At 42.6% G+C, this 16,234-nt stretch overlaps 1 protein-coding gene across 3 annotated transcripts in view; it reads left to right on the top strand.

The window, feature by feature from the left end:
- Nucleotides 1-16,234, top strand: part of KIDINS220 (kinase D interacting substrate 220) — a 163,485-nt gene that overhangs the window by 62,937 nt on the left and 84,314 nt on the right. For all 3 annotated transcript variants that reach the window (XM_026655303.2, XM_026655297.2, XM_026655292.2), the window contains exon 22: nucleotides 1,058-1,220. In XM_026655303.2, the coding sequence (XP_026511088.1) occupies nucleotides 1,058-1,220 (163 nt within the window). The remainder of the gene's footprint in view (nucleotides 1-1,057; nucleotides 1,221-16,234) is intronic.

The following is a 16,234-nucleotide window of genomic DNA, read 5'->3' as shown; positions in this document are numbered from 1 at the left end:
AAGTTTATAACCATGAGATTTTTGTGTACACTAATATAATTTAACTACAAACATCATAATCAGATCTTTAAGGGTGATAAATTATGAACCACTTTAACAATCTTAGTAATGCTACTTCAACAAAAAGTACAACCACAACACAAATGCAAAGAAAGTGGACACAATAGGAATACATTATTAAAGTGTGAGATTCATATGTAGAATGGATTCACAATGTGTATTTTGCAGAAGGTGGAGTCTTAAATATGAACTTGCATCAAAAATTCGTGTAGAACCTTGTTACCTGTGATTTAGAAGTTTGACAGTATTTTGAAAGTGTTAACTGAATACTCTTTCATCAGCACATGCAAATCAGGATTCATCTTAGTAAAGAAACCTCTTATCACATTGTTCTCATCAGAATGTTTGTCAACTACATGAACTGATTTTAGATCCTTTTTTCTGCCTTTAATAATATGCTATATTTGTAACCCCAAACCTTGCCTTTCTTGTTAATGAAGTACTGCTTTTTGTTTCGAGCTTTGAGATTTTCTTGATTTACTATTCAGGATACCAATTATCTACCTATTTCTTATAACCATGAGTGATATCTTCCTGGTGGAAACAGACAGAAAATCTCTTGGAATGAAATCATGAAATTTTTAAAAATGTTCTGAAATATATAGTATAAACGTATTGCTGTAGAATGTTGCTAGAGTCGGGCAGAATTACGTCAGGCACTGTACAAACTTTGCCCCACAACTCTGCTAATGCACATTAATTCTTACTCGTAACAGGCTGGTAATTGTAATCCAGTGCCTGGCCAATCAGAGGCTGATAGTCGTGGTGGGTTTTGAGATATAGACAGATATCCGGTAGGATTTTTTATTAGATTACCAAATTATATCCTTTACATGTGACATGAAACAAATTTGAACTCCATAGAACTAATCTACTAACTTTTTCCACTTTCTGCTGTTAGGAGAATACATGATTTTCATCTGTTATATAAAGTGTGACAAAAGATCATGCAATTAAAAGAGTTGATTCCTTTCTCACCCCCTTCTTGTTTTTTTAGGACGTTTATTGAGAGCTAATCAGATCACTTTCAATTGGGATAGACTGGCTAGCTGGATCAACCTTACAGAGCAGTGGCCATACAGGACATCCTGGCTCATATTGCATCTGGAAGAGACTGAAGGTGTTCCAGATCAGCTTACTTTAAAAACCATCTACGAGAGGTAGGTATGGTTCTACTGATGACATACACTTCCAATAACTGCTATTAAAAAGTCAGCATTTACCAATATTTACCAACCAAGTCTGTCCCCTATATTTAAAATCTTTAAGTATTGACAGATTTTTTTTAAAATGTCTTTCACTGTTAATTAAAGCAGGTGTACTGTTTATATGTGTGTGTGTTTATTTTATTAAGATCTGTACTGGGTGCTCGTACATAGTTGGTTAGCACAGCTATTTTGGGTTTTCATTAATCTAATTTTCATCCCAAGAAGACATCCTTTTCTTTGCCAATCTACAGGTAAGAAAGTATAACTTTTAAAATATTAAAAGGGCCATAAGATGATATGAAATGGTGTTATTTTATTTGGTAATATACTTAACAAAAGTTCTTGAAATTCTATCTAGACGCTCAGTGAAGTTTTCAGTGGTTTATTATAGGGAGGGCTGAAAGTATCACCTGTTAAGGTTGTCCAGCCCGTTGCATTATAAGACCCTGGTTTTATTTGCTTATAACTTTTGCTAAACTTTAATAATGTGTACTGGAATTTTACATGCCAAGTGTCTATCTCAGGATGAACTTGCATGGAAAAATTTATCCAAAATAGTTCAGCCATTTACAAGAATGAGAGTAGGGAAAAACATGTTTTGCCTGTTGTTATTTAAAAAAAAAAAAAAAAAAAAGTCTGGTGACCTTTTTTTGTTAAAACGTTCTCAGGTTCCCAAGCTTTGAAATGGGGATGTGAAATTTGGCAAGCGGGTGGCCTTTGTGTCAGGGATTTGTCTTCCTGCACTCATGAAAATCTGCCCATGTTTGGCCAAGGTGTAAGACTGAAAAATCGCAGTTGACACATACTTGTGCCACCAACTCCTTCACCCTTACTTCACTTTAGGAGCTAAAATCTCCAAAGATTCAGCCCTCCCTGAGCATGTTCAAGCCTCTCTCAGTTCCTAGGGCTGACCAGACTGCACATGCACCATTCCCACAAAGCAACCTCTCAACTCTTATATGCGACCTGACCTCATGTGTGTCATCGCCACAGAGCAATTACAGCTCAACTTTCAAAGCATGGGCATGTTCCATACAACCCAGGGCCAAAACCAGACTTGCCCGGTAATTACTGCTTCTGGCCAGAGTGGGGCCATGTACTGGAACTGAGGGCAGAGAGCCTGTTGTTCCTGAGCTCTCAATAAATCCATTTCTGGTTCCCAGGCAGCATGGAGGAGGAAGCCATCTGATTCAAAAGCAGAGAGGACAACAGCCAGACAAGGAGGGAGGGAAAGGCGTAGATTTAAATAAGTTTGCTGAAACTGGGACTGGAGTGGGGGAAGGGAAGAGAAACCTGGACTGGCTGGGTAAGGAAAACTGATAGCCAGAAGGTTTTCAGGGGGACACATTGAAACTGATGAGGGGAAAGAGGAACTGGGAGGGGGGAAACACTGACATCATATGAGGAGCTAGGGGAAGGGGGAAGATTGAGAGTAGAAACTGGTGTGGGTGGAAAATGGATGGTGGGGAGGGGAAATAGATCTGACAAGGGGCTGAGGGGGTGGAGTAGAACTGGAATTGGCCGGCAAAGAGACTGGGATAAGAAGCAAAGGATGGGGAACACTGAGATTGTATGAGGAGCCCAGAAAAGGAGACTAGCAGCCAATGAGTGGGGAAGGAGGGGAGAGAGAGACTGGATGAGGAGCAGGGAAAATGGGACTGGCTGGAGAAGGAGACTGGGAGTTATGGGGATAGACCTGGAATTGTGGGAGACTGGGACTTGGACAGCAAACCTGGAGGGGGAGACTAAGACTGGAAAGGTAAGAAGACCGGAACTGGGATGAGAATCCTGAGGGCTGGAGATAGGGACTGAGTACACAAGGAAAATGGGACTGGGACAAGGAGCCATGGGTGAAAAAAAGATAGGATTAAGTCAGGAACAGATTGGAGGGAATGAGGAAAGGGATCAATCTTGTGAGGAATGGGCAGAAGAGTCTGTACCCTCTAGCGCACACTCCCATCCAGAACCTGGAATGGAACCCCTGGTTCCTTAGTCTCCCAATTCTCTGCTGCCAGAAAATAGCTGTGAAACCAATTGACAGAGTGTGTGTTTCATCCCCCTCCGGTGATGGGAGGCAGAGGATGACAAAATTCTACTGCTATCAGTTACTCTGTTAGCTCAAGTGGCAGAAGTGTGTGTAATGGATCTAAAGGTTCCAACACCGCTGATGATCCCTGTGGTTGTCAATATAATGCAACATGATGGAAGTTCTGTTTTTGTTTTTTTCCCAGTTTTTTTTTTTTTAAACAGAAAATAACACACAAACTACATTAAAAGTACATGATTAAGGTTGCAAAGTCAAGGTTTCAATATTTAGGAAATGCCATAATTAGAATTGCCTGTACAAACTTTAATTTGGCCCACTAGAGCACATGCATTATGATTAAGGCTAAGATTTTGTCATGGTTATTTTTAGTAAAAGTCACAGACAGGTCACAGGCAATAAACAAAAATTCACGGAAGCCATGACCTGTCTGTGACTTTTGCTGCTGTGGCTCCATGATTTCCCCCGCCACCGTGGTGGCTGGGAACTGTGGGGTTCCCCCTCTGCCCAGGGCAGCTGGAAGCTGCGGGGGGGGGGGCCCTCCGCCCATGGCGGCTGGGAGCTTCAGGGTGACCATATTTCCCAAAGAGAAAATGGGACACCCCAGGCCACTCGCCCGAGGCGTCCCTGTTCCTCCCCATGTGAGGCTGTTGCCCATCCCTGGAACCCAGAGGAGGGGCCCCCTCAAGAGTCTGTCACCTGTTGCTGAAACCTTGCAGGGGGCCCTCTATTGCCTGTCGCTACTGCTGCCTGTTGCTGGAACCCTGCCAGGGCCCCGCTGGCTGCCAGCTCCGAGTCCCGCAGTCCCTGGGGCTGAAGTAGGGAATGTCACGGGGGTCTCTGGAAGTCACTGATTCCGTGACTTCCATGACCTCCGTGACATAATTGTAGCCTTAATTATGATACAGCCTTTAATTAAATGATCACATAGTGTTTTTTCCACAGGAACCCCTGTCTCATTCAATGTACAGGATGAACCTGCTTTGTGGATAAATAAGGGAGGCTGTTATCTGTAGGAACCCTGCCTCATTTGTTGCAGAAATTGGAAGATGTGTAATAAATGAGCATTTGAATGCTGCCCTGGGGAATGGGATTCAATCCCTACCACAGAGTTCCTATATGACACTAAGCAATTTACTTAAACCACATTTTTCACAGGTGGTCACTAATTGTGGGTTGCCCATTTTCTGGGTGTCCAACATGATACCCTAGGGCGGGGTGGGCAAACTTTTTGGCCCGAGGGCCACATCAGGGTTGCAAGACTGTATGGAGGGTCGGGTAGGGAAGGCTGTGCCTCCCCAAACGGCTTGGCCCCCGCCCTCTGTCTGCCCCCTCCCACTTCCCACCCCCTGACTGCCCCCCTCAGAACCCCCGACCCATCCAACCCTGCTCCTTGTCCCCTCACCGCCCTCCCCAAAACCCCTGCCCCTAACTCCCCCCCCCAGGACCCCACCCCCTATCCAACCCCCCCCCCGCTCCCTGTCCCCTGGCTGCCCCATCCCCATCCACACCCCCGCCCCCTGACAGGCTCCCCGGGACTCCCACACCTATCCAACCCCCCCGCTCCCTGTCCCCTGACTGCCCCTGAACCTCCGCCCCATCCAACTGCCCGTTGCTCCCTGTCCCCTGACTGCCCCCTGGGACTCCCTGCCCCTTATCTATCCCTTACCCCTTACCATGCCGCTCAGAGCGGCAGGACTGGCTTATCGGAAAGCCTGAGAGGTGCGCGGGCGCAAGCTGCGGGGGAGGGGGAACAGCAGGGGAGGGACCGGGGGTAACCTCCCTGGCTGGCAAGCAGGATGGTCCTGCGGGCCGGATGTGGCCTGCGGGCCATAGTTTGCTATCTCGACCAAATAAGCAGCAAAATGTCTGACTCTGTACTCCTGATTTCCTTCCAGAAATTAGATGTGATCTTAGTACTATTTTTCTGTCTCCATCCTAGTGAGGCCTATCACTGTACGCTTAATGTGGAACCATCTAAAGGTCTTAGAATCCCTTTTATGTTTCTTTTTATTCATTCTGGACTGTCACGCTGTATCCAAGATAATCCTTTCTACGTTACATTTCTCATTGTTCTTCTTTAGTCATTCCTACAACTTCAGTCATTTGAAGTCACATTTGGTCTGAAGAATGTGTGCTGCTTTTGCACCCTACACATCCTCATGCTCCGATCTGAGGACATACAGTAACTCCTCGCTTAATGTTGTAGTTATGTTCCTGATAAATGCTACTTTAAGCGAAACGATGTTAAGCAAATCCAATTTTCCCATAAGAATTAATGTAAATGGGGGGGTTAGATTCCAGGGACTTTTTTTTTGCCAGGCAAAACACACATATACTCAATATAAGTTTTAAACAAACAATTTAATACTGTACACAGCAATGATGATTGTGAAGCTTGGCTGAGGTGGTGAAGTCAGAGGGTGGAAGAGGGTGGGATATTTCCCAGGGAATGCCTTACTGCTAAATGATGAACTAGCACTTGGCTGAGCCCTCAAGGATTAACACGTTGTTAATGTAGCCTCACACTCTACAAGGTAGCATGAATGGAGGGAGGGGAGACAGCATGGCAGAGAGAGACAGAGACACACACCATGTGTGTGTGTGAGAGAGAGAGAGAGAGAGATGCGCATTGCCCCTTTAAGTACGCTGACCCCACTCTAAGTACATTGCTAGATCAGCAAGTTGAGACATTAGCTGCTGCCAGCAAGCTCCCGTCCTGAGCCCTGCCATGTCTCTCTCCCCCCACCCCCACTCTATGGAAATGAGGTAAAGGAACGGGGAGGGGACACACCCTGACATTAGCACCCCTCTTCCCCCCACCCCCCTTTGCACAGCAAGCAGGAGGCTCCAGGGAGTAGCTCCAAGGCAGAAGGCAGGAGCAGCACATGGCAGTGGGGAGAGGAACAGTTGAACTGCCAGGCAATTGATAGCCTGCTGGGCAGCTGCCGCGCAGGGAACTTAAGGGAGCAGGGAGCTGATAGGGGGACTGTCGATCCACCCTGGTTCCAAGCCCCCACCAACTGACTCCAATGGGCTGCTCTTTCTGCAAGCCGTGGACAAAGCAGGTGGCTGCCAAACAACGTTATAAGGGAGCATTGCGCAACTTTAAACGAGCATGTTCTCTAATTGATTAGCAACATAACAACAAAAACCGGGACGACTTTTGGGCCTGGTCTACACTACCCCCCCACTTCGGACTAAGGTATGCAAATTCAGCTACGTTAATAACGTAGCTGAATTCGAAGTACCTTAGTCCGAACTTACCGCGGGTCCAGACGCGGCAGGAAGGCTCCCCCGTCGATGCCGCGTACTCCTCTCGCCGAGCTGGAGTACCGGTGTCGACGGCGAGCACTTCCGGGATCGATTTATCGCGTCTAGACAAGACTCAATAAATCGATCCCAGAACATCGATTGCCTGCCGTCGGACCCGGAGGTAAGTGTAGACGTACCCTAAGTGAGGAGTTACTGTATATGGAAGAGTGGATCCACCACTGCTCTAGTTCCTTCTTAACCATCTGTGGCTAGAGAGGGAGCATTGCGGTGTCCGTTAGTTACACAAAAGTTAACTTGCTTGTTTTAGTCTATTTGTTTAAATTCTTTGTTCTTTTTTATTTTCCCCAACACACACTGTGTCTTGGGGGGAGGGGGGTGTTCCCCGCCTCCTGTTGTATTAATTTAAATGGAATATAGGCATGTAAAGATGCTAACTTAGTTACTGTCTGACATTAAACACTTTTAAACGAGGTTTAGTCTTGGTATACAGAGACTTCAGCCTGCTTAGTACCCTGGCAAACACACCAGTAAAAATTTTTTCAGCCTTTTATTAAAGATAAAAACAGGAAAAACAGTTAAAGCATGTGAAATTTAAAATATTATTAAATAAGGCTTTTATTTTAACAACATCCCTTGTTTCCTTTGCTTTTAACTGTTTGGCAGTCTCTCAAATGGTATCAAAGATGGTAATAATTGTCCTCTTGGGGAAAAGAAAAAGGGTTAGCTGTTGTTGTTGATGTTTAAGTCCAATCCTGTTTAATCCTAGGTGGTGATTGTGATTCAGCTGGAGCCAGTAGAGCTGGCAGTGTCATTTGGGTTCTCCTCTTTGGCCTGTTCTGGTCAGGACCCCTCTCAGGATCAGGATGATGAAGGCTTGGGGTACCAGATGACAGTGGGGGTGGCAGCCCTGATGATGAAGCTCTCTCCAGTAGCCAGTTTCTTCTCCCCAAAGTCTTTCTGATTTTCCTGTCTTTGTGACCACTTTTTTGCCTCCCTCTGACAGCAGACCTACTGACCAGAGAATTGGGCATAATGACTCACCCTTGTCTCTGTCGTTGTATCTCAAAGCCTGGCTCCTCAGTGGCTCCCATGCATAATGGGATTGTTTTCTCTAAGTACAGATGAATAGTAGAAAACCATGCATGAGAAAGACTTACTTGCCAAAGTGGAAGCAATTCCAGTCCTGGTGCATCCTGCAGGCATTCTTCCTCTCCAAATCACACTTCACTCAATACTTCGAACACCTGCTGAATTAAAAAACCCTGGGCTTGTTACTGAGCTCCATCAAAGTCTATCTGGCTGCTGTTAACAGCATTTCATCTACCAGTCGAAGAGCTTTCAGTATTCACACACTCTATCACTGCAAAGTTCATTTAAAGTTGCAAAAAGTTTGACCAATCTTTTTCCTCATGTTAGAGTGCCTAGTCCACCTTGGGACTTTATTCTAGTTCTTAACGCATTGAGGAAACTACCTTTAGAGCCCATTGGGAGCTGTTCCCTTCTCCATTAATCCTTCAAGACCTCATTCCTTGTAGCCATTACTTTGGCCAGAAGGGTGGGGGAGTTGAGGGAGTCTTTCTGACAGATCAACCTTACAGAGTGTTTTAGCGGGACAAAGTGACTTTACACCCTTATCCTCACTTCTTGTGGAAGGTCTCATCAGATTTTCACATCCATCAGGACATTCAGGGGCCAGTCTCCTACCACAAACCCCACACTTCAAGGAAAGAAACCAGTCTTCACACTCTGAATATAAGAAGAGCTCTTGCATTCTAGTTGGAAGGACTAAGCTGTTTAGAGCCTTTCCTAGACACTCTGTCCCTTTCACAGCCAGGATGAAAGGAGCTCCTATTTCCACCCAAAGACTATCAAAATGGGTCTCACGATGCATTTTAGCATGTTATGAAAGTTCTGGAGTGCACCCCCGCACGCACACCTAGGGTAACTGTCCATTCCACAATTCATCTCTGTTGCCCTGCTTAAGGACACTTGCAGAGTTGCCACCTCATCATCTGTGCAGTTTTTCCTGGCACTGTGCTATTCTTCACTCATCCAGGGTAAATGAAGCCTTTGATGTGGTTGTTCTCAGAACTGTACTAGATCAGTCTCCTCAGCACCCACTTTTGTTGTTGGGGCACTGCTCGGGAGTCATCTAAAGGGAGCACCCATGGGGCGACTACCTGAAGGAGGGGAAATTATTTACTTGTACAGTAACTGGAGTTCTTTAAGCTGTTTTGTCCCTATGGGTGCTCCAGTACTCATCCTCATTTCTCTCTGCTTCAGAGTCCTTGCCTTGCCAGATTTCATAGCTGAGAAGGAACTGAAGCAGTGGCAGGTCCTCCCCTCCCTAGATCGGAGCACAAGGATATATAGGGTGCAGGCGTGGACTCTCGGACACTGCTGCCAAAATCTCTGATTGAAAGTGCGCGGTAAAGCATTCACGTAATGTGGAGCACCCACAGGGGCAAAACATCTTAAAGAACTCCAGTTGCTGTACAGGAAAGTAACCTCTCCTTTATCAGTTGTCTCAAGTCAAGACATTATCTGTATCTAAGTTTTAGATCAGTTTCTGTTTGGGAGATTGGTAAGGTTGTCACAAGTAGTTCTAGTTTACAAAATATCATTGCCTGGACTGAGTCTCAAGTTACAAGCAAACAATATGCCTTTTAATATGGTTAAATATGTATATCTAGAAACAAAAAATGTAGGCCATACTTACAGGATGGGGACTCTGTCGTGGGAAGAAGTAACTCTGAAAAAAAATTTGGGGTCATGGTGGATAATCAGCTGAACATAAGCGCCCAGTGTGATGCTGTGGCAAAAAAGCTAATGTGATGCTGGGATGCATAAATAGGGGAATCTCAAGTAGTAGTAAAGAGGTTATGTTACCTCTTTGTTTAGCACTGGGGTGACCGCTTCTGGAATACTATGTCCAGTTCTATTATCTACAGTTCAAGAAGGACGTTGATAGATTGGAGAGGGTTCACAGAAGAGCCATGAGAGTGATTAAAGGATTAGAAAAAATGCCGTACAGTGATAGGCTCAGAGCTCGGTCTATTTAGTTTAACACAGAGATGGTTAAAGATGTCCTGGTCAGAGTCTCTAAGAATCTACATGGTGAACAAATATTTAATACTGAGCTCTTCTAGTCTAGCAGAGAAAGGTATAACACAATCTAATGGCTGGAAGTTGAAGATAGACAAATTCAGACTGCAAATAAAGTGTCAATTTTTGACAGTGAGGGTAATTAACCATTGGAACAACTTACTAAGGGTTGTGGTGGATTCTCCATTGCTGGCAATTTTTAAATCAAGATCAGATGTTTTTCTAAAAGATATGCAGTAGGAATTATTTTGGGGAAGTTCTATGGCTAGTGTTATGCAGGAGGTCAGACTGAATGATCACAGTGGGCTTGGAATCTATGAAAATATGAATTTCAGGTTTGGCTCATCAATATTATAGAATCTGTTCCTCAGCTGAGTGCACTCAGCACTCCTTCCCCTATTATTTTACTTTTGTAAAGATGTCTCTGTTTTGATACCTAAAAACAAAAGCAATAATATTTTATTTCCTCATGTTTAGGCTTGGCAGAATTAAATGTTTATTGTTTTTGTAATTTTGATAGTTAATATTGTTTAAACATATTTTATTTTTATCAATTTAAATTTTCACGGTTGTGCAAAATTATGGGTTTTAAACATTGCTTTTGATTTTTATCTATTGAAATGTTCGTTTATGGAAAATTTTGGGGAGTCAAGAGGTAGGGCTGGTCAGGCCACAATTATTTAATGACAGTAGACACTGAGATTCAAGAAGTTTGTTTTTTAAATGGTTATAAAACTAATTGTCAGCATCACGTCACTATATGCAAAGTAAATATTCTTAAATCAAACACTAATATGTTATCAAGCCATACTTTTCTTACTTTGCCTATATGTAAATTTTGATTATTATCAATGAAAATATTTTTAGTCAGTTTTTGAGTGTATAATGAAATCAATATTTACCAATAAAAATCTAATCCTTCCAAACCTACTCATGTTGCATATTATGGAAATAGTTTTCTGCCAAGGTATTTTCATCCTGCTGTTGCAAATTGCTCTTTTTACATGGACACATGCCTGAAGCTTTAGTATTGAAGAGTATGGATATGCTATGACACTTCTCACCTACCCCCCATCAGAAAAAGCTGCTTTAATTTAAGTTGCTTAATTATTTTTCTAAATGCGTTTAGGTACAGGGATTCCAGATATATTCCCAACATAGAATATGTTTATGTCATTGCAGTTGTTTTACGTGTATGACTAAGGTTAAGATTTTGTCTCGGTTATTTTTAGTAAAAGTCATGGACAGGTCGCGGGCAATAAACAAAAATTCACGTAAGCCTGTAACCTGTCTGTGACAAAATAACCCCGGGGTGGGGGGACGGGGGGAGGGAAGGGGTGGAAGAGGCTGCTGACCGAAGTCATGGAGGTTCATTAAAGTCACAGAATCAGTGACCCCTGTGACTAAATCGTATCCTTATCTATGACTATTGGAAAAGTACAATCTGTTAGGGAATGTATGAGTCACCAGGACTTCCAATAAGTACAGGTGTGCACTGCTCTCCTATTAGTTCGTGGCATTATATTTATACCTGCCAGTCACATGCATGAGGCACAGAGTCAAGAGTTTGGCTAGATCTGCTATGACTATAGTGCTTCATTTCAAGAATTGCAGGTAAACACTTTCTTGTACACGCTTGTGTGTTATAATTGTGGTAAAACCTGTATTATACATGAAACACTGTTGTAATTTCTTTTTTAGGGATAGGCTGTATCTAGTATATTAGGATCAATAGTTTAACTGTAAAAATGAACTAAGAGCATTAGTTTAACTGCATCAAACTGAACCACTCTTCTTCTAATGCCAACTTTGCATTATGCACTGTACATTGGTATACCAGCAGATGGCACTAATACATTAATTATCTTGGCAAAGTACTTTATATGGCGCTAATACAACATGATATTGCTCTGTCATGCATGGTTTAGGATGCACTCTTTTCTGCAAAATATAATATCTTTGATTTATTTTCCTCAGAATGTATTTTGATTTTAAGTTTTATTACAAAAGATAAATATCACTTTCACAACTTGTGTAGTTAGCTGCAAGCAAAAAGCTATGTTAAGAGTATAAAGATTGTAAAGTCATGCACTCAGTGTCAGAATAAAGGTTGCCTGTATAACTGTAGTTCAGCCCGCCTCTGCATATGCATCATAATGCAGCTGTTAATTACATGATCACATGCAATTTTCCCCCCAAAGGATGCCTGTCTCATTCTTGTTACCAAATGGCTTATGCTCAGAGGATAAATCAGAGTTGTGTAGCGAAGGAGGCAATTGTCTGTGAGATGCCTGTCTGAATTGTTGCAGAAGTTGGAAGATGTGCAGTGAATAAGGCAGAGGATTGCAGGAAGAGAAAGGATGGTCCCATGCCTAAGACAGTTGAATACTGCCCAGCTTGAAGAATTAATTTTATCCTGGTCTCTGCCATAGGGTTCCTGTGTGATGTTGGCCAAGTCACTTTTAACTAAACATTTCACAGATAGCTAGTGTGTGTTCATCATTTTCTGGGTGCCCAATTTGATACCATAGGATCTGATTTGCAGAAGTGCTGAGCATTCACAGCTACAGCTGAAGTCAATAGAACTGTGCTTTGTGCATTTTAAGTGTCTTATGAAACCTAAGAACTCTGAAAATTCAGGTCCTAGGTGTCTTAAACTGGTCATCCAAAATTATTGGAGATGTCTGATCTGAATCTATCTGTGCCTCAAGTTTCCCATCTGTAAAATAGGGATAATACCACCTAAACTCATGGGGTGAAGTGAAAATAAACTTATTAGTGTTTTTGAAGCAGTCAGATACTGAAGTGTTGAGTTACATAAAGTTCATGAGGAAGTTAATTCTGTGATCGGAGCAGGGATTGAATAGAGTATAATGACAAGGCATGGGGCCACACTGAACAATGAGCATAAAATAAAATATTGAATAGCTGCTCATTAATTGGACACCATAAATCATGTGCACTGAATGATGCAGGGATCCTGTGGAAAAAATGGTATGTGATCATGTAATTAAATACTGTATCATAATGCCTAGGCATGAGGGATCTGAATTATGATTATATGGTCAATCTTAATGCCAGCATTTCCTAACTTTTGAGTGCTTGACTTTGTAAACCTCAAGTTCTTTTAATGTAGTATTTTGTGTGTGATTTCCTAGGTTTTTAAAAAAGCTAATCAAAAAAACTGAAATTCCATCATGCATCATATTGACATCCACTTAGGTCATCCACGGTGTTGGAACCAAATGTCTGCCACTTGAGCTAAGTGAGTAACTGATGGCAGACATATCAGTCATCCTTTTGTGGATCAACATTCGAGAAGAATGAGGTGCACACTTTGCCAGACTGTTTCACAGATATTTGCTGACAGTGGAAGAATGTTGAGACTGGGGAATATTGGCTTCAATTCCAGGTTCTGGAGGGGAATTTTCTGTAGTGGTCACAGACTCTTCTACTTCTTTTCTCCACCTCCCCCAAGCATGACTCCTTCAAGCCTGTTCCCTTCAGCCTGTCCTGTCTTTCCCATCCCTGCTCCAACTTCTCATTCCACTCTGTCTTTTTGCCTTCTAAGTCCTAGTCTCTACCCAGTGGGAATCCTCATCCCAGTTTCCTTGCCCAGCCTGTCCCTATCTACTACCCCATCTCCTCATTCAATATGACTCTCCTCTGATTAGGAGTTCCTTGTCCGAGTATCCCCCCTCCATCATTCCCCAGCTTCCAGTCCTGGTCTCCTTACCTCAGCTCTTCATCCAGTCTCAGTCATGTCTTCCTGCACTATTCCCCGCTGGCTCCCAGACTAGTTTTTCAGCCAGTCCCACTACCCCCATTCCTCCCCAGCTCTTTGCCTAATCTACTCCCGTTGCTTCATGTCCCCTCTGCAGTTGTCAGCTGCTTTCTCCTGGAAGCCAGCAATTGGAGCACTGAGAGCACAGGAAAGAGTCTCTTTTCTCTCAGTTCCTGTGCCTGGTGCCACATATAGGCAAGAGGAGCAATTGCAGGGAAAGTCCTGTTTAAGGCCCTGTAGCCCTGAGCTGGAGCATGCTCAGTGTAAATGGAATCTTCGGAGAATTTAGCTGGCGAATTCTAATAAGTCTGTAATAAGCATTTGCAAACTGAGATTTTTCAGAGACTTATAACTTGGCTAAATTCAGATGTTTTTAAGCAAACGCCAAATGGCACATCCCTGACACCAGAGCAATCCGTAAACCAAATTTTGAGTGTCTCCTCTGGAGCCTGGAGGCACCGCAGCTTCTCAGCAAAACAGTTGTAAGAATGTTTTTTAACAAGGCCAAAACCATGTATTTTCCCCTAATGTTCTTCGAAATGGATAAACCATTTTTTGCTGAAACTTGCCAAAAAAATTCAGCCTGAGGTAGACACGTGGCATGGAAAAGTCCAAATGGTAAACTTTTGGCAGAGTTATAAACAACTGAAAACAGGGACTTAAGATAGGATGTATCACTCCATCTTAAATATAAGCAGTGCTACAAGCTCTGCCTTGAATTATGAATGCTCTAGTTGTCTATAATAAAGCAGTTCTTGGGTAAGCAAAGCAAAGCAAAACTTTGACTGCCATTATTTCAGTCAAGCACTTGACACCAAGATTATACTGTAAAAAGGGATTATGCTGTGGCTGGTTCCTGAGTTGTGGGTTATTTCATATCTTCAAGTTTTTTTTCTAGTGTAAGTAATACGTTTTAGAAATAATTTGTATAACGCAAATACTCTCTCTAGATTCCTCTGAGAGGCTGTTGTACTTGCTAAGCACAGGGCATATGTTCCCTTGAAGTAGTCTGGAGCTAAAGATTTGGCTTGGTGCCCTGCAATGGTAGCCTTGTGACCAAATAATTTTCTAGGATTCTCTGAATGGTTATAACCTTTTAGTCTTGTTTTCTTTGAAAGAGGTCAGAGCATACAAAGATATTGAATTGCTGCAATTTCTTTAGACATTTACATCCAGATTGTAGCTCCTGTGAGATATTTCTGATGAACCTACCAGCTTGGTGTGTCATATGCCTTCAAGGCTGCATACTGTGGAGCTTCCTGAGGAGTTGGCTTTTCTGATGGAGAGAGATTGAGGAAGAGTAGGTTGTGAATAGAAGTTTTTTAATGTTAGGTTTTTTTCTGGATCCTGATTTCTGGATTGTGACCGCTCCCCCAATCTAGACTATTTGTATTTTTGCCCCTTTGCAAGTACCAAAGGGGCAAAAGCCTTTCCCATGCCTCTTCTGCCTGGTCCTCAGAAACTGGAAAGAATTAGAATAAATGACCACCACCTGTAACACCTTACTGCCAACAAATGTTTCTACAGTGTTGGTAGTGCTTGATTAAAGTGTTGATTGAGGAGTAGGTTGGTAGCTTTGGGTATTTCTTTTGTGGTCACTCACTTTCAGCCCAACATCCAATGGCAATATAGCAAATGAGAAGGACAAATCCAGTGTCCAGGTTTCAGTGTTGAACAAATGGTGTCACGAGGCTGTGAAGGCTTATCTTGGCTGCTCCTGTTCTCTGTCTCAGAGGTGGGGAGGCCCTGATATACTACTTTACATGTGACTATATGTGGCACTCACTGCTTTGAAGAAGAAGCCTGAAAGTCTGGGGATTTCTGTAGTATTCCTGTTTGAGCTTCTCCTGGCTTCTACTACTGTTTCCCACGTGGAAAGGAAACTGGAGTCTACTGGGCCTGGGGTCACAGGTGTGTTCCTCTGGGTATACAGTAAGAGGAATGAGCTGTACCTGATGCTGGATGCTTTGGGGAAGGGGCCCTTAGCATCTAGGATTTCCGTAGTTCACCACCTGTGAACTCTTTCTGGTTGTTTCACATGTGAGGAAGAGATGGGGAGGTCTGTGGGCCTAGTGAGAAGGAGGTTATGTTTATTGTTGGATTTTATTAATGTATATTGTGTAAGAAGCATAATGATGTATGTGTGATATTGTTTCTTGCTACTGTTTTGCATAAAAATATAATAAACTGAAAACACTCAAAATATAGGCACTCAGTGTACAGCATAAATTTATATATACTTTCTTTCCTACAAAGTATCAAAGATTCTACAGTGAGAGGTAAAACAACAAAATGTGACAGAGTTGGGTACAGAGAAAGGGAAAGTGATATATGAAACTGAAAGAGTAATTTTTTTAATGGAAATGTAAGCAGGCTAAGGATGGAGGTAAGTATTCCTATGGAGTGGTTATTGTATTTATTTGTAGTGAGAAGCATCTTGAAGGATGTAATTATAGAAGGGGAAAGATGAATAGAAATTTGTCCGTTTTAACAAATGTAAATGAAATTTTAAGGTGAGCTTTAGAAAGGATTTAAGTGACTCAGAGGGTGTTGAAGTTACTACATATGATGCCACACAAAGTGAGAATGACCACTAACTTTGAAGAATTTTGAAGATAACTTTGAAGCTATATAAAAGAAGAAGCCAACTCTACAGACAGCCAAATAAGTGGAAGGATTATTTTTGAGAGAAAGGATTTTATTGTTTTTTTGCAGTATTTTTCTAGTTGTTGTAAGTTTTATAGGATTAAGGACTTG

Source organism: Terrapene carolina, unplaced genomic scaffold (genome assembly GCF_002925995.2).
Source record: "Terrapene carolina triunguis isolate 2854851 unplaced genomic scaffold, T_m_triunguis-2.0 Scaffold42, whole genome shotgun sequence".
In the NCBI taxonomy this organism is placed as follows: Eukaryota; Metazoa; Chordata; order Testudines; family Emydidae; genus Terrapene; species Terrapene triunguis.
Note: the sequence above shows the minus strand (reverse complement) of the source record. Positions and strands in the feature narration are given on the sequence as shown.